Source organism: Sesamum indicum, unplaced genomic scaffold (genome assembly GCF_000512975.1).
Source record: "Sesamum indicum cultivar Zhongzhi No. 13 unplaced genomic scaffold, S_indicum_v1.0 scaffold00190, whole genome shotgun sequence".
Taxonomy (NCBI): domain Eukaryota; kingdom Viridiplantae; phylum Streptophyta; class Magnoliopsida; order Lamiales; family Pedaliaceae; genus Sesamum; species Sesamum indicum.
The window spans coordinates 147,501-170,119 of record NW_011628085.1 but is presented as its reverse complement, the minus strand read 5'-3'; the positions used below and the strand labels follow the sequence as shown (position 1 = coordinate 170,119).

General features: G+C 30.2%; 3 protein-coding genes across 4 annotated transcripts; all 3 read left to right on the top strand.

Annotated features, from left to right (window-relative positions):
• The first annotated feature begins 556 nt into the window (after nt 1-556).
• Nucleotides 557-9,138, top strand: LOC105179699 (3-phosphoinositide-dependent protein kinase 2-like). The gene is made up of 11 exons (XM_011103354.2): nt 557-966; nt 1,074-1,254; nt 1,977-2,029; nt 2,598-2,699; nt 3,065-3,173; nt 4,514-4,592; nt 4,994-5,159; nt 5,551-5,685; nt 6,947-7,089; nt 7,324-7,546; nt 8,945-9,138. Exons 1-11 carry the CDS (start codon nt 739-741, stop codon nt 9,026-9,028), a joined length of 1,503 nt encoding a protein of 500 aa, XP_011101656.1. The 5' UTR covers nt 557-738; the 3' UTR covers nt 9,029-9,138.
• A 4,664-nt stretch (nt 9,139-13,802) lies between these two features.
• On the top strand, nt 13,803-16,557 carry LOC105179707 (bark storage protein A-like). Its single transcript, XM_011103362.2, is given in 7 exon segments — nt 13,803-14,049; nt 14,532-14,599; nt 14,977-15,132; nt 15,230-15,436; nt 15,992-16,065; nt 16,067-16,169; nt 16,265-16,557. Coding segments are annotated over 7 exon segments (1,011 nt in total). The 5' UTR covers nt 13,803-13,823; the 3' UTR covers nt 16,442-16,557.
• A 2,132-nt stretch (nt 16,558-18,689) lies between these two features.
• On the top strand, nt 18,690-20,776 carry LOC105179706 (V-type proton ATPase subunit G 1-like). 2 transcript variants are annotated; one of them, XM_011103361.2, is made up of 3 exons: nt 18,690-18,842; nt 20,111-20,321; nt 20,465-20,776. In XM_011103361.2, the coding sequence occupies exons 2-3, from the start codon at nt 20,133-20,135 to the stop codon at nt 20,678-20,680; spliced, it is 405 nt and encodes a 134-aa protein (XP_011101663.1). In that variant the 5' UTR covers nt 18,690-18,842; nt 20,111-20,132; the 3' UTR covers nt 20,681-20,776. The 2 variants fall into 2 exon arrangements, with proteins under 2 accessions (XP_011101663.1, XP_020547058.1); XM_020691399.1 differs by having other exon boundaries at nt 18,712-18,842; nt 20,106-20,321.
• The last annotated feature ends 1,843 nt before the right edge of the window (nt 20,777-22,619 follow it).

Genomic DNA, 22,619 nt, shown 5'->3' with positions numbered 1-22,619 from the left:
CATGTCATAAAATTAGATTGATCCAAGAAATTGACTACGATCACAGAATAATTTATTTATTGCATTGTATCATAAATTGCAACGCAAATTACTATCAACAGCATAATGCCCAAGTAAACTATATTGACACCCCTAAGGTTATGCTTAATTACACAAACTCCCCTCCTTCGCGTCATTTATGAAATCATAGGTACACTCGTGTAAAATTTCGTCAAAGAATAAGAGATATACTTGTAATTAAAACTACACAATCTCAAGGAGTGTAATTGTAATTTTATAAAAAATGAAAGATGTTTGTGTAATTAGATTTAATATCAAGGGTGTCAATGCAATTTACCGTAATTGTTTTCCTTTGATCTGCCTCCTCCATGCATGTACACAACCATCTCTCCCCTCCCATTCATCCCAGATCTAATAGCTTTTCTTTCTGAGAAACTCATAAAGATCATACCTATTTCGTATACATGCATACAATTTCCCTCTTCTTTGCATACAAATCTTGAAAATATATATATATATATACATATATTTAATTCATTCATAATATTTTGTTAGAAATCATTTGTTGAGGTCTCTTTTCTGTCATTGAGGGCTCTTGAAAATAAATTCAATTCTTGTTACGTATACATATACATATGAATAGATTGTATATATAGATATATACGTATTTTCGCATTTATTTTATTTGATACATAATACCGGTGGGGGTGGCCGGATCGGGCAGATCATTATTAACAAATGGCGGGGGAAGAAGGAGGAGAAACGATCGACAAAACTGCAAAGGAATTTGATTCAAAGGCGACGATCGACTCATCGTTGTCGAACGACAATAATAGTACTAGTAATAGTAATAATAATATTCATCATCAGAAATCTAAGAGCTTTGCATTTAGAGCACCTCAACAGAATTTTAGCATCCAGGATTTTGAATTGGGAAAGATTTATGGAGTTGGTTCTTATTCCAAGGTCTAATACTCTTTTTTTATTTAATTAATTAATTAATTATCATGTTTTAATTTAATTTCTATGTAATATTTATTTTATAGTGTGATCGATAAATGGATTGTGAACAGGTAGTGAGAGCAAAGAAGAAAGACACAGGAGTTGTTTATGCAATGAAGATCATGGATAAAAAGTTCATCACAAAGGAAAACAAAACAGCCTACGTAAAATTGGAGCGTATAGTGTTGGATCAATTAGACCATCCTGGTGTTGTTCGATTGTTTTTCACGTTTCAGGATACTTTCTCACTCTGTGAGTACTATTAATTCTCGGCTTAAAATGCATTTTTGGTACTGTAATTTAAGTTATTTGGTGTTTTCGTTCTTTAATTTTTCAGAATGGTATTTTGATTTTGCATCTTTTTAGTTTTCACGATTTTACTCTTTTTTTTTTCTTTTTTCTGGCCCCCTTAGAGTTTACCCTTATCTCCCAAAAAAGGTTATGTGTGTTTCACGTGATTTTCTAAAATTGAGGTTAGTATTTCTATTGGCTCATTTTTGTCAGTATTTTTGTATTTAACGTTTTAGGGTAGTATTTTAGTTCTGCATATTTATAATTTTGATTTCAGTTCTTTTCTGTTTTTGCTGGGTTCACACTTCTCGCTGGTGGAGGTGAATTTTGGGGGGAAAAGGATTAAAATTGCGAAAATATTACTCTAGAAAGTTAAAAGGATGAAAATGTTCAATAATTTATATTAACTTTAGGTCATTAACACTTTTAGTTCTGTAACTTACTCTATTTACACCTCACATTAGATTATTTTCTGATAAATTTAGTTCTGTATTGATAATTTTGGTCTTAACGACTCATAATTACATAATAAAATATGAGATTTATTATAGCGTGAATGGGATTAAATTTGTCAAAAAAAAAACCAAATATGAGATGTATTAATTATCGTTGGTTGCGTTACTTTGTTTTCTTTCGTTATTTATGTTGACGTTCTTGTTTCTTTAACTATATATGTTATGAAGATATGGCACTGGAATCTTGTGAAGGCGGCGAACTTTTTGACCAAATAACCAGGGTATGCTTGTAACTAATTCATTAGAAGCATCAATATTTTGCTTAAATGTTTTATGGAAAGTGTTGGGCAAATTTTGTTCTATAATTGGCTTTGAGATGTAATTTTTAAGCTCTTTTTTTGAGTAATTTATGAGTTAATTCTATTTTACCCTCTGTGAAAACATCAATAGGCGAAAGATGGATCCTATTAAAAAGAAAGAGCCGTATAACACTCTAATTTTTTTAAAATGAAGCTTATTGTTTCTTGATTGAATTTTCTATTGCAATTCGTGTGGCATCTTCTATTGAATTTTTGTGTATACATGCCATGTGTACAAAGATTAAGTGTCAATTTTATTTAAGATTTGGGGTGTATATATGAAATAAAATAGAAGATTGCAATAGAAAATCCAATCCCGTCTGCCCCTCACGTTAGGGGATAATGTTGCCTATTCCTCTAAAATTTCAGGAGGTTGCATTTTTTTTAAAAAAAAAAAATTTAGGACTTTTTATTTGCCTATTAGTGTTTTCACATGGGATCTTGTTAATCTTGAGCAATGTTGATGTAACTGATTTATGAGTATGTGCAGAAAGGTCGTCTTGCTGAGGACGATGCTCGTTTCTACGCAGCTGAAGCTGTCGATGCTCTTGAATATATACACAGTATGGGGTTGATACATCGCGATATTAAGGTACATACTCTTTTATACATATATACATATATTTAAATAAACATTTTGATATAGTAGTGCAAAATTATACTTTTAACCCCCATAGGATAGGAATTTCAAAATTTTTAGTCCTTCGCTTTACGAGATTTTTAAAATGGTACCAATATTAAAAGAATTCGATACATTTAATCCTATGTTTTGGAATTTTCATAATAGTGTCAAAAATGGGAAAAATTGACACATTCAATCTCATAAATTTTATAAAATAGAGGATTAAGAATATATTTAATTTCAGGTACATTTCAAAAATCCCGCATCCCATAGAACTAAAAGTATAATTTTATGTGTAAATTAGCAATGTTAATAGTTTAGTGAACCCATGGCAGCCGGAGAACCTGTTGCTTACAGCAGATGGACATATCAAGATTGCTGATTTTGGTAGTGTAAAGCCCATGCAAGATAGCCGAATCACTGTCCTTCCAAATGCTGCATCAGGTACATCCATCATTTCCTATAATTAACCACATTATGCCACCTACTTTCCAAATTTTTCTACAAAAAAATATTTTAAATCACATTTTGATTGATGGAATTTTAGATCCGTAATAAAAAAATTTTAAATTTATTTGAATAATTCTAAATTAAAAGGGATTTAAATCTCTCGATTCTAAGTATATTTATAGTTGACGATATACAGGAAATTGCTTTTCCCATTCTGTATGTTGAGGCGAATATAATTTTCGTCACATTGGTTATGAGATTCTTATTAATGGTTTCATAAATTACAAAAATTTTTCATTTTCAGTCTTTTTACCAGATTCTATTAGTATTTTGACGGAAGATTCATGTATGATTATTATCCAAAATACTAACGGATTTGCCAAAAGAACTAAGAGTGAGATTATTTGTAACTTATGGGAGAACTAATGAGCCATTACCAATGGGACAAAAAGTGTACCAATCCTGAAATATGGGGCAAAAAAAATACTATTTTTCCACAATATTTACTTAATTATCATGGCTATTAAAATTATAAAAATCATTCCAGCAGTAAATAAAAAATTCTTATCACTTAATACATATAGCAATAATTTTAATAAATCATCATTTAATTTTTTTTATCACAAACATTCTCTTTTTAGAGTGAATATTTATAATATATATAGTTAAAAAAATAATCACAATAGTATTATTTAAATACCACACCAAGTACTACATCAACTTCAAATATTCTTATTATGATACTAAAAGAAATCAATTGCTTTGGTCTGCGTAAAAATAACACAGAATTATAAACAGTTATGTCTAAAAACATCAGAAACTTAATTCTTTAAAAAAAATTATAATTATTCTGCTTGTTTCTTAAATTTTACAGTTTATCTATAAAATTTTGGGAAAATTAACCTAAAACATACTTTAGAAACAAAAAGATTAATCACTAAAGAAAAAAGGATTATTCCGTGCACTATTAAACACTACTACGACCTAAAATCATAACGAATCAATATTATCCATCATAGTCCTATAAAATCGAGATGAAAATATAAATTTTGTCCGCGGTTAGTCAATATTCGCCATGGTTCTATCATGGCCTAAACATTTATTATATTTTTTAAGTGTAACTAATATCGGATCTCGCTTGCAGAAATAATAGCTCTAATAATCATTATGCTGTTGTGCAATCATGATTAATAAATATTCGCCCTCATTTTTAATTTTTAACTATGATAATTATTAAGAACAAAAATTCATATTTTTTTCTAGTGAATTCGCGATGCAAACAATAACATGATTTTTTATTCTCTAACTTTATTTTTTTGTTTTTAAAAATTCAGATGATAAGGCTTGTACCTTTGTGGGAACAGCCGCTTACGTTCCTCCAGAAGTTTTAAATTCCTCTCCTGCAACTTTTGGGTAATTAATTAATTATGAACTCTTTTATTTAATTCTTTTGGGGGATAATTTCAAGTTTGGTCCCCAATTAACCACTGAATCAATTTTGACACCCCATATTTCGAAGCCATTGATTTTGACTCTCAAATTTTCTTAAAATGATCAAAATCAACCCTCTCCTTCGTTGATCATCCAAATTGGTGGAAAGGCTGCACGTGCCGTAATCAGTTCTGTATTTTCTTTTTCCCTCCAAAATAGCCTTTCGTAAGTTTAGTATCGACCAAAATTGATGAAATCGAAATATGGGTATCAAAACTGATTCAGTGACTAATTAAGTGACTAAAATTGAAAATGTCTCATTTTTTTTTATCATTATGATGAGATATAATTAATTATGAGAAGAAATATATATAAATGAACAGAAATGATCTGTGGGCGCTTGGATGCACATTGTATCAAATGCTGTCAGGGACTTCTCCTTTCAAGGATGCAAGTGAATGGCTTATTTTCCAAAGAATTATTGCCAGAGATATCAGATTTCCAAATTACTTTTCTCCAGAAGCACGAGACCTCATTGACCAGTTATTGGTAACACCCAAAATCACTCCCTCCTCATTTCTTTTTCTCACTTATTGTGAACCAATATGAAAATAAAGTAACGGGATCATTACACTTTTTTCCTCTGAGGTTTAGTATAAGTATACGTATGAAAAAGACTGTTCGAATCAAGTTTGATCGAATCAGATCAATGATAGAGCAAGTGTATCACACTTGTTATGTGATTGGTCACTTTCCCTGACTGTACATCAATCACACGGTAAATGTATTGCACTTGTCATATAATTGATTCAAATCTGATCGAATTGGATTTGAGTTAGAATATCCCGTACATTTAAATATCTTGTAATTTGAAAAATTATGTGTAGTATCCATAAGATTAGTTTCCATCTAAAAGATGATAATGGGTTTATATACGTAGAACATAGATCCGAGCAGGCGACCGGGTGCAGGACCTGACGGCTATGCTGCTCTCAAATGCCATCCCTTTTTTAAGGGAATTGATTGGACGAATTTGAGGTCCGGAACCCCACCTGAACTTGCACCAGATCCAAGAGTAAGATTCTTTTTTACGCTTTTTTTTTAAGTTTTCAATGAGTAAAATAACAAAAATGGTACAAAAATAATGAATATATAAAAATTATTTCTATAATATAAAACGACCATAATATTTCTATATGTGCTACGGTTCGATAAACCGATACTAAAAATTGATAAAGAATTGAATATTGAATTTTGAAGAAAATAAAAACCGAATATCGAAAATGAGTTTGTTGATTCGGTTTCAATATATATCAAATTTTCTATTTGATTCGATTCAATCAATTTATCAAGCTGTAAACACTCTAATTATATAGGAAGATTTTGTGCCTTTTAATATTTTCACAATAAAATTTATTCATTAACCCTTTATTCATTGATATAGAAAACTGTGAGCCTATTCACATATATGGGGAAAATAGTAGAGTCTTGGCCTTTTCATGAACTTTTGAGGGATTAAAAGCATTTTTTTGTTTCGTGAATTAAGTTATTTTGCATTTTTATTCTTTAGGATAGTATTTTAGTTTTGCATTATTTTAATTTAGCGATTTGGTCTTTTTTTCTTTTTACAAGTGAGAAGGGTGAACTCCGGCCAAAAAAAGAACTAAAATAGCAAAAATTAAAAGATACAGGTTCAAAATAGTACTCTAAAAAACTAAAGGACAAAAATACTGAAAAAATGAGCCAATAGGAATAGTAGTCCCAATTTTAAAAAGATCACATGAGATGTATATACATTTTTTAGGCGAAAAGTGTGAACTCTAATGGGAAAAAAATGACTGAAATTGCGAACGTTTAAAAATTATAAGATCAAAATGCTACCCTAAAAGTAAAAGGACAAAAAACACCAAATAACTTCAGGTAAAAGACAAAAAATGCATTTAAACCACTTTTGAGGGAAGAAAAAGTGATAAAGATGTCTTTTGGTGAAAAACACGCTTCAAACCTTTTGCACTCCAAAAAAAAAAAAATCTTATATTACGAACGACCACGATTTAAAAATTATGATAAATAAACATTATCAACCATATTAAAGCCCATCACTGTAAAAACTTAAGTTATAATCATAAGTAATCGACATTTACTATGAATTTTTAGTTACATCAGAATATTTTCCACGGTGGTCTTTACATAAGTCTAATGTTCTGGCGCATCATCTGCCGAAACAACGACCAAATAATCGTTACGAAATTATGGCTAAATGAGTGTTTGTTATAATTTTAAATTTTGAAGTATAGATTCTTGATGTGGTGGTGCGTTCATGTGTGGTGTTACAGGTTCATTCTGCTAGCAGCGAGGACCAAGATTCTTCGCGGAGTCCATCGCACGCGGGTTCGCTCAAAGCGCACGATGGCGCTGCATCAGCTTCTGAAGGTAGCGTCACAAGGCTTGCTTCCATTGATTCCTTCGATTCGAAATGGTAAGTACGAGGAGTTGGTTTTTGCCATATTCGTATTGTCAATAAGTCGTCAAAATTAAATGACCGTCGTTTGTTATAATCGTATTGTTGTCAATAAATTGTCACTAGGGATTAATATTGATAAGTTTGTACACGATTCTTGTCGTTAACAGTTATATGAAAACAAGATGAGAATTATTTAGTGACAACATTCCGAGTGCAGTGTACTAATTATGTGCTTGTTGTTTGGAACAGGCAACAATTCTTGGAGGCAGGAGAATCGGTTCTGATGATCTCAATGGTGAAGAAGCTGCAGAAACTGTCGAGCAAGAAAGTGCAGCTTATCCTCACCAACAAGCCTAAGTTGTTCTATGTTGATCCTGCAAAGCTGGTGCCCAAAGGAAACATCGTCTGGTCTGATAACCCTAATGATCTCTGCATTCAAGTTGCAACCCCCTCCAACTTCAAGATTTGCACTGTAAGTGTCTGTCCTCTCACTCAACTACTCTGCCCTTCCTGCAAATAATTGCGCTCTTTATGATTATTCCCTATATTTATAATGATCACGGCCTAAAATCTGATGTAAACTAATACAGTCAATTATGTAAAAGTTTTAAGTTCTTTTTTCTAGTTATAAATTTTTGTTTGATTTATTTTTTTATAATTTATTTCAACAATCATAAATTTAATTATTTAAAAGATAACTCAATTTTATAGAACAGCCCCAACTCGGCTTGATTTGAGCTTAGACTGGGACTAAACTGGGTTAGTTCATGGGTTAGGTTTAGATTTAAAAATAAATTAAATTGGGGCACATTTAAAGGCTTAGAAACCACCCCATGAACGATCATACAGAGTATTGGGTTGGTCCGGGGTCAGGCTTTACGGGATTGTCCATATCAGTCCTGGGCTGGGCTGTTCGATTGTGCACCTTGATCTCGATATGTGCTTTTTGCTTTTTTCTTTTCCAGATCAATTTGGATTAACAATTATGTAAAATTACTCTTTTAGTCTCATAGGATCTGGGGATGTCAATACTTTTAATCTTCAACTTTATGGAATTTGCAAAATGGTTATAAAATTAAAAACATTCGACATATTTAAGTATATTATGGAACTAAAAGTGTATTTCGTATTTGCCTACCAATTCATATTGCATCCTACGTTACAATTTATACGGAAAATAATACTTTTTTCGTACCATGACCTAGGGTGTCTTTATTTTTGTCTCATTGGTTAAGAGATTTTACTTTGATCCTGTTATTTTAAAAAAGTAGCATTTTTGGTTTCATGACACTTCTCCATTAGATATTTTAATGAAAAATATCACGTTCTTGCAAGTGACCATGAGGACCATTCGACTTCTAGTCTCATTGGTTAACAGTTCTCACTTTTTGTCACATAACTTAAAAAAGTAGCATTTTTGGTCCCCATGCACTTAACAATTACATGTCTTTTCCTTTAATTACTTAACCGAAAGGTGCCGTGGGACCAAGAGTGCTACTTTATTAAAATTATGAAACCAAAATTGATAATTCTTTAACCAATAGAATAAAAAATAGAAAGATCCAAAATATAGGACGAAAAATGTTATCTCCCCCAATTTATATATGCACTATAGAAGTATTAAATTCTTCTCATAAATATAAGCCTCAAAGAGTCTCGAAACTTTAGAAAATTCTCACTTTCAATCTTTCTAACAACTTCCATCGAAAAATTGATGGAACAAATAAAGTGCAAGTCACGTGCTCATTTTCCTTCATTTTAAAAAAATAACAGGCACGTAATTTGCATGTGGCCTTAAATATCGATCACCGTGTATATATATATATATATCTAATTATGTTACATAATAAAATGTTTCATGTTGAAACAGCCGAAGAAAGTTCTGTCATTCGAGGACGCAAAACAAAGAGCAATGCAGTGGAAAAAGGCGATTGAGACACTTCAAAACCGGTAGGACAATACAAAGTATATATATACGTATGTAAGTACGTACTGGTTGGGAAATACAATACAGAATGTTTGTACGTACTCAATTTTGATCCGTAGAAATTCCATTTTTGTTTATAGCTGTGATTGCTTAATTTTTCGTTCATCATTGTGTGTGATTTTTAGGGAAAAGAAATAATAGAAACTTGAATTAAAAGTGTAAGAGACCATAATTAATTAAAACCATTTTATTCATTATTCAAATATATGGTTAGGAGTTCAGTTCATTCTCTTGTTCTTGAAGGATATTGTATTACTCCTTGAAAACTATATAATGTTTAATTGATTTTTTTTAATAAAATACGATTCATTATATTAAAAAATGAAATATTAATTAAATATATCATCTGCAATATTTTTTTTGTTTGGGTAAAATTACAACTAATTCTTTTAAAATTTTATATAATCATAAATACCCTCTTATTGTTTAAAAAATTACTAATATTCTCAAAATTTTAATAGTTATATAGCAATTAGCCCAATCCATTAGTCTTCATTATGTTTTTATTCATTTTTTATGATGAATTGACTAAAATGTTTTTGTGTACTATAAATTATAATTTTACTTATTTTTGTAAAAAAATTAAAATTTCTTTTATGACCAACTGAATTTTTTTTTTTACAAATTTTTATATTTTTTCATCTATCTCATCTGATTTTTTTCATAATTTTTATTTTTTTTTAAAAAAAAAAGCAAAAATAAAGTTGACAATTCCAAAACAGAAATAATCTTGGGTGAATTCTTTAAACTGAAAATACAAAAAAAATTCAATTTCAAAAATCTTTTCGGCTATACGCAACGATATTAATTTAATTAAATTAAAAAAAACTATATAATTTAAGAAGAAATGTGAGGTTAATATTTTAATTTAATATGAAACAATTTGAATACGTCGGTAGCAATTTATGCGAACAACATATCAAAAACTAAAGTATTTAACGAGTATTATGAAAAATAGAAAGTAAATAAATTAACTATATTATTCTCAATAACTTAAGATAATATACTCGATGCCCAAAATATTCAAAGCCCATAGAAGAGCGTAGTAAGAAAAGTTCAGAATGGGACAATTCTTTCGCAGTCCAATAGAGAAAAGGGTTTACCCTCAACTCTCGAAGGACGTCCAATTAGCTTGGGGGATCTGAGGAGATCATAAAGGAACAAAAAAGCTCAAAAAGATTTGAAGAGGCCGAATAGGACCGCTCATGTAGCAGCTAGGTTAGCCCTAAGAAAGCCCCAATAACACGTGGATGAGTCCTACCAGGACAATTCAAAGGGAAGCCAAGCCACAGATCTAGGGGGGAGGTTTGGCTTACTATAACTAACCCTCCTGAAGAGGAGAATAACTCCATCCGGAGAAATAAACCTATAATAGCTAAGATACTGAAAACACATAGACAAGAAAAGACCACAGGATCGTTGGAACCTATCGCCTAGTAACCGCTTCCCCGAGTTTCAAAGGGACCCAACTTTTCCATCTAGTAGGGGTGAAGTCCATAAAAAGCCGCTCTACCCTCAGTAAAGGGTAATGTTTTCATACCACTTGCACACATCAAAATGATACTGTTCAAAGCATTTTCGCGTTCAATTACTACTCTACATTACATTTTCTTTTGGTTTAATTCTCGTATCTATTATCATATATTGATTCTCGTATTTATTATTACTTTAGTTTTTTAAATTCATTTCTTGACTTTAGTCTTGATCTCTCTGACATTTTTTTGACAAAAATATGGTTGAATTTTAACTTTTTAAAAAATAAAATAGTCTGTTTAAATTTATTTTTCTCATTTTAATCCTTTAAATTGTATCCATCTATGTATATTTTATTGTTCTCTTAGCATGAACTTTTCATGTGGAGTATGGTGATAAAATATGTATTAAAATAATTTATTAAAATTATATCATGAGTTAAAACGATAATTTTTTACTTTGCAGCCAGACAAACTTTGATACGATTTGATTTGCATATTATTTTATAAACACGAATCGAATATGCCCACAAAGCTTTTCAATTAAATTAGTCACGCAAAATCACGTATTTAATTTCAAGAATTCATAATTTAACGTGCAATGGATATCTGTCACTATAATATATATACACACACATACATTTCAACTTGCAAGAACCACTACACAAAAATTAATTATTCCCTATAATATAAATCATTATAGTTTAAAAATAAAAAAAATGCAAGCAACATCTCGTAATATTGCAAATAAGTAAATTATTCCCCTATGAAAAAAAAAAAAAAAAAGAAGCAACATATGTCCCTATATTTTTTAAAATAGAGCAATTTTCATGAATCAATTTACCTCCTTAAAAAATACAGAAAAATAAATTGCTTTACTTTAGAAAACATAGGGAGATAATTAGGTATTTTTTTTTCAATTCATAGAATGTAATTTGCTCATTGATTAAACTCGTTTAAAAATCATAATAACTTAACACTATATCACCTACTGTGAAGTGAAAATGATTGAAAATTAAGTTTTGACAATTGTTAATCAATATTCGCTATGGCTTTACATATAACTAAAATATTTACCACGAATTTTAGCTATAATAAATTTTTTTGACCCCACTTGTAGAAGAAACAACTAGTATCGGTTACGTAGCCGTGACTAATTTATATTAATTAACCAAAATGATAAAAAAAAGTCACATTTCCTTTAGTGAATCACCTGTAGTATCAAAATCCTAAAACATAAAACGGATTAATTTTCTAGATAAAATAGACGATATTTAGATGAGTTTAAAATTTTTTAAAAATATTTTAATAAGTTGTTACAAAATATAGTTAGTTTTCTTTTTTTTAAAAAAAAAAAAAACCTTATATGCTCCAAAAATAATTAGATGTTAAGTAGAAGTTTATAATTAGTTGTTTAAAGATTATAGGTAACTTATTTTATCCAAACAAATATAACATGTTATAAGTTGTAATTAAAATGTGTTATAAATAAGATTGCATGAAAGTTAGGCCATTGGTTCAGGTCAAAAAACAAAGGCCAAAGCATACCATTGATGACTGCAACAAAATTAACTCTTTACCTAATCACCCCAAAAAAGAACCACAAATTCAAGATTATTACATAATTAAAAATGAAGCACCAACACTCATGAAACATGTCATGGAGTCTATCATAGGACTCATTCAACTTGCAAGAATATACATATATATATATATGAGTAATCGTTGCATGTAGTTCTCACGAGCATATAAATAAAAAAACTGAGATGAATGGAAAAGAAATTTGTAATAAAAAAGAAAAAGTATTGAATAAAGAAATGTGGCGTGAGGTGCCAATATATAAATATATATGTATTGTAATTGTAAGTTTATTAAAAATATAAATATTTATTAGAAAAATAAATATGAAGAAGTTTGTAAAGAGAGAAATATGAAGTAATGAGTGAGAGGAAAATTTTTAAAATTACTATTCCGACCAAAATTTTTGTTGAAGGGAAGAAATGAATTTAAGGGTCAATTTGGTTATTCAAAAATTGGTAAGGCGAAAGTTTTTATTTTATTTTATAATAGTATATATATATATATATATATATATGTGTGTGTAAATATAATATTTGTAATGGATCAAAAAATGAGATTTAATTAGAAGTGGTCAATCAGTGAAGTAATTGTCTTTTTAAAATATTTTTTGAAACAATTGTAAAAGATTTATTTTATTTTATATTTCATAAATAATTAGAGAACACTTCGTATATTCAATCATAATTACGCAATTTCCTACTGCATGAGTCCAACTTTACAACCTTTTTTTAACAAGTCATATAGATTTGGGTAAATAATAACCATCATTCCTAAATTTTAACATAATTATCAATACTTTTTTATTTTTTAAAAAATTATAAACGCACATTTTCCTGATTTGAACGTCCATCTAATAATAAGTTAGGTTTTAATTCAACCTTTGTGATGAACTGCACAGAAAAAATGATATTTTGGAATTATTATTTTCTAAAATATGTTTATGGACTATTTACTTTACCCACTCAAAGATTTTTATATTTTTTAATTTTTTTTTTTGTTTTGGGGGGAAGTAATTTATATATCACTGTCTAGGGCTTACATAGTTATTTTTTATTTATTTGTTATTTAGCAAACAAATAATAAGGGGTTATTCGTAATTAAAATTGAAAACCACATTCGACCACGTAAAAGTGGTTTCCATCAAAAAATGAACCTCAATTAGGCTCTTGGACCGCATGTACAAGGCTTTCCAATTATATGGGACCAAGTATATTAATCTTCTAAAGTATATGATTAAAAGTGTAATACTGATTTTCGAAACCATTGAAGGCCACATTTGACCACCAAAAAGTGGTGGGACATCAAAAAATTAACCTCAGTTATTCTATGGGACTATATGGAGACGTTTTCTTATTCTATGGGATCAAATATGTTACCTTCGTAAAGTATAGGATCAAAATTGCAACACTCCTTGTCGTAAGGGATCAAAAATATAATTTTACTTCTATATATATATACAAACTATGTGTGTTATATTTAATGTTTACTTCAACTCTTACAACCTTGAACGTGACATTTTATATTTCAACAACATTTTCTCAAGGGAAAAAACAAACAAGAACTTCTCATTAGATGGGGCCACATATATTCAGACATATTTGAATTTACATCAAATAGTCCACACCCATCACATCAAATCTTCATTGTATATATAATTGAGGTTGCAAGAAGCAGCTGCTGTACTAACATAAACTTGAACAAAACCAGCAATGGGTGCAAGAATAGTTGTGGGTTTTGTGTCAATATTCCTCGTACTGTTCTCAGGTGTGTTGGGATTTCCAGTTGAGAGAGGGAAATCATTAGCCATAGTAAGGGAGATCAACAGGAGAGGGCCATATCTTGGTCTCATCACAGTTTATCCACCTGAAGAGAATGCTTTCTTTGCTTCTGGTGCCTTCAAGAACCACTCCAAATACCCCTATGTCGACCTCTCAGGCAAGTTCTCTCACAACCTGCATTCATATCCAGGGATAATTACTTTGAAACTCCCTCGTTTATGGTTTGTTTATGGAAACTATCTCTATTTTTTGTATTATTACAAAAATCATCTCTCACGATAAAAAAAAAAAAAAAAACAGGGGTAGTTTGTGTAATGTTGTTTGAAGTTTCTAAAGGGTTTATGTAATTTCGCAAATAGTAAGGAATAGTTTGTGTAAGTAATGTTGGCGTTTCTGTTGTGTGTGTATATATTGTGTAATATATTAGAATATCATAAGTCCGAGGTGTAGATATAATTGCATTTTTTTGGCCATTTTAGCAAAATTCCTGCCGTTTTGTCTGAAATTATAGGACAAAATTGCTACCCCTCATACTTATTACAGGACTAAAATTGTATTTTTTTTTTTATTCTTTTCAAATTTTTAGACTTAAATATTTGTGGCAGTCTAAGTCAATGTGTCGAGTTAATTTAACTACAGGACGACGATTTCGAATTGGGACAGTAGAAGGGAAGAACGTTATCTATGTGAGATGTGGAGTTGGACTGGTGAGGTTTCTACTCTGGAGCAAAGAGAATATTAGCAATGGAAAATTAAGTAATGATATTAAAATTATTGCTGATTAAATCTATTGCATGATAAGAATTTGTATTTTATTACCATAATGATTTTTGAAGCTATAATAATGACATTTTATAAAAACAACCACGTCGATAAAACTGAATTTGTACTTAAACTTTGGTCAACGTTGAAGTTTTCAGCTATTACAAAGACTAATGATTAATGTTGTTTTTTATGTAAGAAGGCAATAAATTAATAAAATAGTTAGGGAGGTGCATCATAATTTTTAAAAATTAGGGGGTGTATGTGTATTTATTAAAATTTGAGGGAAGTATTTATAATTTTCTTAAATTTATTTGGTTAGGTGAATGCTGCTGCTGCAACACAACAAATGGTGGACCACTTCTACATTAAAGGATTGATCCATTTTGGGATTTCTGGGAATACAAACAGTTCCCTGTCCATAGGAGATGTCAGCATTCCCAAGCAATTTGCCAACACTGGCCTCTGGGATTGGCTGGTAACTACCCAATAACATAATTTGTAGCCTAGATTATATTAATTTCTTCTGATATTCGGCATAATTATAAATACTTTTAACATATTATTTTGGACAGAAACCAAATGCGACAATTCCATCAAATGATGTTGCTCAATTAGATTTCGAGAACTATAACGTCCCGAAAGAGGGAAATAATTCATTAGGACGAATTGGATACAGCCCGGAGCAGTTCTATTCTGAGGCTGGAGAGCCTAATACTCCTCGACAAATGCTTTGGTTTCAAGTGAGCAACAATTGGCTTCAATTAGCAACTAGTCTGGAGGTGAGTGTTACGTACATTTATGATTCGATCTCACTTTCAATAAAATCAAATGATGAGCTCTATAAAAAAAGAAAAATTGTTAAACTTCCACTTTTACACCTTATTCAGCATTTCAAATAAAATATGGACAATATGGCTAGTTTTGTTCATTCATCTAATGACTTTTATAACTTACCCTTTCACTTTATAAATATTATATTTACCTCCTCACACGTATGAAAATAATACTGGAGTGTCTTAGTCAATAAATTAGGTAGAACGTTGAATAAGGGATAATATTAATTGAAAGTTTATATATATATATATATATATATTTAAAGTCAGTGTTTTCTATCCAAACTTAACAAAAGGGGTACAAATCGTAAATAAAGAATTTTTAAAAATGATGCAAGTATAATTTAAAAAAAAATATAATTTCATATTTTTAAGAGATCTAAGTGTAATTAGCCCAATTACATATTTATTTTTTTTTTCTTTTTTTTTTGTTGGTGGGGGGGGGGGGTTTTTTAGGTTATTTTCTTGAATTATTTTTATGACACACACACATATATATAGGGTATGGAATTGGAACAATGTGTGAATGCCACCCTGTGCCTTGATAATAAGCCCAGAGTTGTGGTTGGACTGAGGCTCCACAGCCAACACTTTTCTTGACAATGCTGCTTATAGAGATTTCATCTTCCAAACTTTTGGGGTTTCATCAGCTGACATGGAGAGCACTGCAGTAGTAATGGCAAGTTTTCCTTGTACACCTTTGGTATTATCTCTATCATTTTTTAGCATCTCTGTAAGTAAATAGTGAAATTGTTCATTTTTGTGCAATTATAGACAAGCTTATCGAACGGCTTCCCGGTGATCGTCGTCCGTGGTTTGTCCGACCTAGCTGGAGCGCAAGACGGCGAAAATTCCATCAACTTGTTCGGGCCTCTTGCTGCTACAAACGTCGCGAATGTTGTCGTCCAATTCATCAAGAAGTTGTCCGCAAACTCCTATTCCCGCTCTTAGTACGGGATATATGCATTCACATGCGGATTTATACTTAATACGAGCATTGTTGTTTCATGTTCGTATTTTTGAGCTCGAGACGGGATGTTAAAACTGGCGAAGCTATGATTTATTATTATCGATCATTGAATAATAAATCAATTTTGTATTACAAATGTCTTACCTTATTTTGTTGTGTTCACAAGAGTTTTGACTAAGTTAAGATGAATTTCAATCGGACGCATTTTGACGTAAATGATGAGATCACATGGTCATTTTATGTTAAATCAATTGATCTCTGGCCTACGAGTATAATTTCAAATTAAAGTATCCAAACTAGGCTACACGAGCGTGAACTCGAAGATCCGCTCATAGTTAACAAACATCAACCAATAAGAAGTATTTCTCCATTTTAAATCGGCACATCCCACTTTTTGGCCAATATTTAAAATTTCTGGCCAAATTTGTTAAGAGATCGTGAAATTACAAAATGTGAAGGACTATTTTATAATATTAACAAATTACAGGACTAAAATATTGAATAAATAAAATTATAGGACTAAAAATACAATTAAATCTATCAATTAACTCTTAACATATATTTCATTTTCAAGAATACATAAAACAAAAACGTAGACAAATTATCTAAAAAAAAAAAAAAAAAAAAAGAACAACAACAACATAGACATGAAACATGTGAAGGATAGATGAGATCTATCACTACAAATAAAGTCAATACTTCAACTTGCAACAATTATGTAATAAAGAATTACAGGAAGCATCAGATCATCCGCACATGAAAAATGCCACTTCTAACGGTCATTACTGTACATTATTATTTTATTTCGTGTAAATTATAATGGGATCTTTCATAGGTTTATCATAATTATAAATATTACTTTAAAAATTTACAAATACCCCTCTGAACTTATAAATACTATAACAAATACCTCTTTATGACATCCCATTGTATAGAGTTATTTGTAATTTTAAAGGGATATTTGTAGTTTTTTTTAAAAAATAATGGGGTATTTGTAATTATGATAAATTTCAAAAGAATTCGTTGTAACTTACCATTTTATTATACCCTACTCTTATGCTGCTCATAAAGTACTCATTGGGTCTTACTCAAATTATACCAAAAAGATTGTATAGGGTATGTGTCTTACCCATTAGTTCTTGCATTTTCTATTTTTTTAATAATTGAATTTAAAAAATAATTTTTTTATACTAATCAAGTTTAGTTTTTCAAACTCATTTTTATCACACTTGTGTTTATGTACCTATTTGCTTACAATCATGTCTATCATGAACCCTTTTTATATATATATCCAATCATATTTTTAAGAGGAGTCCATGTCCGAATATATATTTGGAGGCCCATAAACTCTATTTCAGTTATCATCTATTTTAGATGAGTCATTATCTCAATATATATTTGGGAGGCTATAAACTCTATTAGATAGTATTTAGGGTAAAACAATAAGCTCCCTGAGGTTTGTCTTAATTACAAATATTTTCTCATTGTTTAAAAAGCTACAAATACTTTCTGAAATTACAAATATCCTAACAAATACCCCTCTACAATCACAAGGGGATATTAGTAATTTTGAAGGGAGAATTTATAATTTTTCAAATAACAAGAGAATATTTGTAGTTATAACAAACCTTAGGCGAATACATTGTAATTTTCCCTAATACTTATCCTAGAGGAGTCTTTATCCAACGTCAAGATGGAAGACTTCAAACTTCATATCAAATATGAATGTATATTAGGTTATGAGTCCACAAAACCAACCCAACGTCCAACAATTGATAAATTAGTTTTCTTTTTTTTTATATATTGTATTGATTTATATATTTTACTTTTATTCATAATATATATTAAAACATAAAATATTATTTATTATTTATTTTAGTGATTAGTTAATATAAAAAAAGGTCCTCTAGCTCACAGTCAATTGTTAGTAATACCGTCGTATTAATTTTTAAATATGATATTTGTATCCTTCATTAGATAATTATATTATTTTTTTGAAATATGATTTATTATTATTTTATATATTTTATTACTATTTATTATATATTATAAAATATCAAATTATTTATAATATGCACATAACAATAACATGTCATGACATTTAATAATAATAAAAGAAACTCACAAATGAAAATCAAAATGAACCAAAATATTATGGCACCAGCCCTCTAAAAAAATTTGGGCAGCAACTGATTTTTTTTTTCCCATTTTCTTTACAATTGCAAAAGTTCGCACGTTGCCACGTTGTTGAGAGATCCTCCAAAGTTCCTCCTCTAAGTCAAACTTCTCTTTTACCTTTGTTTTACTTCATCTCTGTCTTTCTCACTGCAAGTTCTCCTTTTTGCTGCTGCTGCTTTAGTATTTGGGATCTACCTTCTACAGGTAAAGCTTCCAACTGATGCTTGTTTGTCTGCTGCTTCTTCTTTATTCATAAATTTTGGTGTTACGTTTTGCTAATTGTAGTGGGTTAGACGAGTTTCTTGCGGATAATTAGATTTCGTCAGGGTAGACCCAATTTCCCAGTCTTGGGATTGAGGGAAGCCCATGAGGTGAATTGGTGTTTTCTTGAATTGTGTTCAGATTTTGGGTGGTGGGATTTTGATGGCGATGTCATGGTTTGGTTGTTTTCTTGAACTATAATCAAGATTATGGTTGTGGGATCTGATGAACAAAATCATGTTTTGATTGTGGGATTTGATGGGCAGAGGCATTGCTTGGATTGGGGGAGGGGGAGGGGGGGTTGTTTTGTAATGGGATGATTACTTAGGCTTGTTGTGATCACATTTGAGTTGAGATCCTGTAATGCTGCATTTGGTTGGAAGGATTTGGATCGAACCCTTTGAATTTAGAATTATCCAAAAGAAATTCAAAGAATTTGGTATTAGGGATTTGAAATCTCTAACTACAAATTCATCTATTCAGATTTAGCCTAAGGTTACATTTGGATTTGAATTTGAGGGAAGGATTTGGTGAAATGATTTCAAATAAGCCCATGTTAGAAGAATTTGAAATCCATCAAAGTTGAACAAAAACATAGTCCAAATTTAGAGTTGAAGTATTTGAAATCCTATGAATTAGAATTATCAAAGCAAATAAAGAGGATTTGTACCAAGGATCTGAAATCCATGATTTTAAATCCATTAATCCAAATATAACCTTATAACCTCAGTGTATTTGCTTGAGTAATAAAGGGCCAGGCATGAAATACTTTGCTATGTAATGAGGGGACGAGTGGATATGAAAAACTAACCAATATTGCCTTATCCCGTTTGGGGTTGCTATTCACCACTCGAGCAACTGTTGTTGATTTGTATAATACCCTTCGATAATTCAAAACGCCTTTCTGAAAGAGTAGTATGCTCAGATAATCACTTCTAATCTTTAGTTAATTGATTTGATTGGAATGGAATCCATAATTTATTCTCATTCTGGTTGTTTGTGGGGTTAGGACTTAGGATAGTAAAGCTTGTTTGGCGATTATATACTGTTGTTTGTACTGTTAGATAGTGCAGGTTTTTCCATAGTTTCTCGATGTTGGGATTGGCTATGATGTTTACAGCATTTTACAATAAAATTGGTCAATATTCTGTTCGTTTTGCTCCCACCTTTGGTTGAGTTTCATTTACTTACACGAACTTCTGTCAGTGCAGCCCTGCTTCAACATCTGTAGATATGGCAGCCAGCAGTAGCCAGAACGGAATTCAACTCTTGTTAACTGCAGAGCAAGAAGCTCAGCGCATTGTCAATGCTGCTAGAACTGCAAAACAAGCAAGACTGAAGCAGGCGAAAGAAGAGGCCGAGAGGGAAATTGCTGAGTTCCGTGCTCAAATGGAAGCCGACTTTCAGAGGAAGCTGGCAGAGGTAAGAACACCTTTAACAAGTCATTCATGCATGATTCGACATGAATTCATTGAAACTTCAATTTTCTTGTTCTGATTGAGAGTTGCTCCAGAATGGGTCGTTGCTTTATGCTCACTCTCTCACTCTTATTTTTCTTTGTCCAGAGCAGTGGAGACTCCGGTGCTAACGTCAAGCGCCTTGAACAAGAAACTGAGGCAAAGATCCACCATCTCAAGATAGAGGCTGCAAGAATCTCCCCGGATGTCGTCTCCATGCTTCTTAGGCATGTTACCACTGTCAACCCCCCCCCGCGGACGTATATTGTGCAAAATGTTTGTACTTCGGTGTATTTTTTCTGCCCGTTTGCTTCAATAAGATGATTTGGTTTATGTTTCCCATGTCGATGAAGAACTATGTATCATTTTGTTGTTGAGATGCTAAATCCAATCATGCACTCGGACTATGTTTGTTTTTAAGCTTTTTGTTATCCGAAAGACAGCCAAAAATATTTTGAATATTTGCCTACGTCGTAACTCATTTCTGTGTGTCTTATATTAATACAAATCAAATATATTAAAAATTCTAAAAATATACATATTTCTTTCTTTCTAACATTTGCACAAAGCCTTTTATTATTCATGTCTATGTCCCGGGCCCAAAGTTCACCCTGCCCCGTACCCCTACCCCGCCCCGCCAACCCATGCTGCTTTTGCTCCGCTCGGCTAAAGTCTAAAGAGGATTTTGACTTTAAGTCTTTTTTTTTAACATTTTGTATTGTTATTTTAGTTAATTTTTAGTTAGAGTTAAATAATTTATATTGTTAATTTAACTAGATTTAAATACATTTATTATTTAACTAATATTTTATTTTTTTAACAAGTAATATAAGTTTTGATTTAAATACATTAACATAATTTTTAATTTAAAATGAATTGTATAAGACAAAGTGTAAGTTCATTTAAATTATTAATTTTCTTATTAGGTAATATTATTTTACAATCTACAATGAATTATATAATACAAAGAATACATTCAACTACTATTTCATTTTTTTAATAAATAATGTTAGTTTAGATTTAAATAACTTAATATAGTTTTTAATGTAAATTAATTATAAAAGATAAAGTATACGTTCATCGAAATTATTATTTTTATCATCAACTAATTTTTTATTTTTTTGTATTTCTAAGATAAATTACAACGGCCTCCCCTGAAGTTTGACATAATTACGAATACCTCATATTGTTCGAAAAATTACAAATACCCCCTAATGTTTGATAAAATCATGTAATGTTTGTATAAGGGGTATGAAAATGTCAAGTATGCCCTTAATGTATTTTTTTTTGTTAAAAAATTTAAAAATTTATAAAAAAAAAATCAAACGGGGTGGATGAAAAAATTTAAAAAATTATAAAAAATTATTCACTTAGTCAATAAAAAATAAAAATTTTTAAAAACAAGTAAAATTATAATTTATAGTCTACAAGGACATTTTGGTCAGTTTACCATAGCACATAGATGAAAACCTAACAAAAACTAATGGAATGAACTAATTATTAGATGACTGTTAAAATCAGGAGATATTGGTAAGTTTCCAAATAATTAGGGAGTATTCGTAATTATGACAAATCTCAAAAGAAGTCATTGTAATTTCTTATATAGAGTTGGATACATATAAAATTATTTAAAGATTTACATATAATACTATAAGTTTTTTGATTAATAATATATTATATATGAATAATAAATAATAAAAACTATATAAAATATGAATCGGGGCAGGTTTCGTACAAAACTCATACCCTACTCCAGCCCAGCCAAGTCCCAACCAAGTGGCTAGAACTGCCAAAATCAATACCAAACACGTCTTGTTCAAGTCAAAATTCTACATTATGTTTGGTTTCATGTTTTGGCATTTTTCGAGACAAGATAAAACTCACTCAATATTTGTTTTGTATTTTTTACACCATATCTTGTGTGTTTTTTTATTTTTCAACTTTCTCTATATAATATATATAATTATATATATAATATAAAAGAGACATATTTTGACAATAAATAATACTTTTTATCCTCAAAAAATACAATGTTAAACATAAGATATTTATATATAAAAATAATAAGAGATACAGTAATTTTTGTTTCACAAGTCTCAATATCAAGACTACACCACTTATTTAGAATATTTTAAATTATCTCAAAACATAAATTCAAACATACCATCTACCTCCAACATACACTTTTTATTTCTATTTTTCTCTCTCCATCTCCAAAATATCAAAACAAAACACTCAAAATATAAATGCAAACACTATGCTA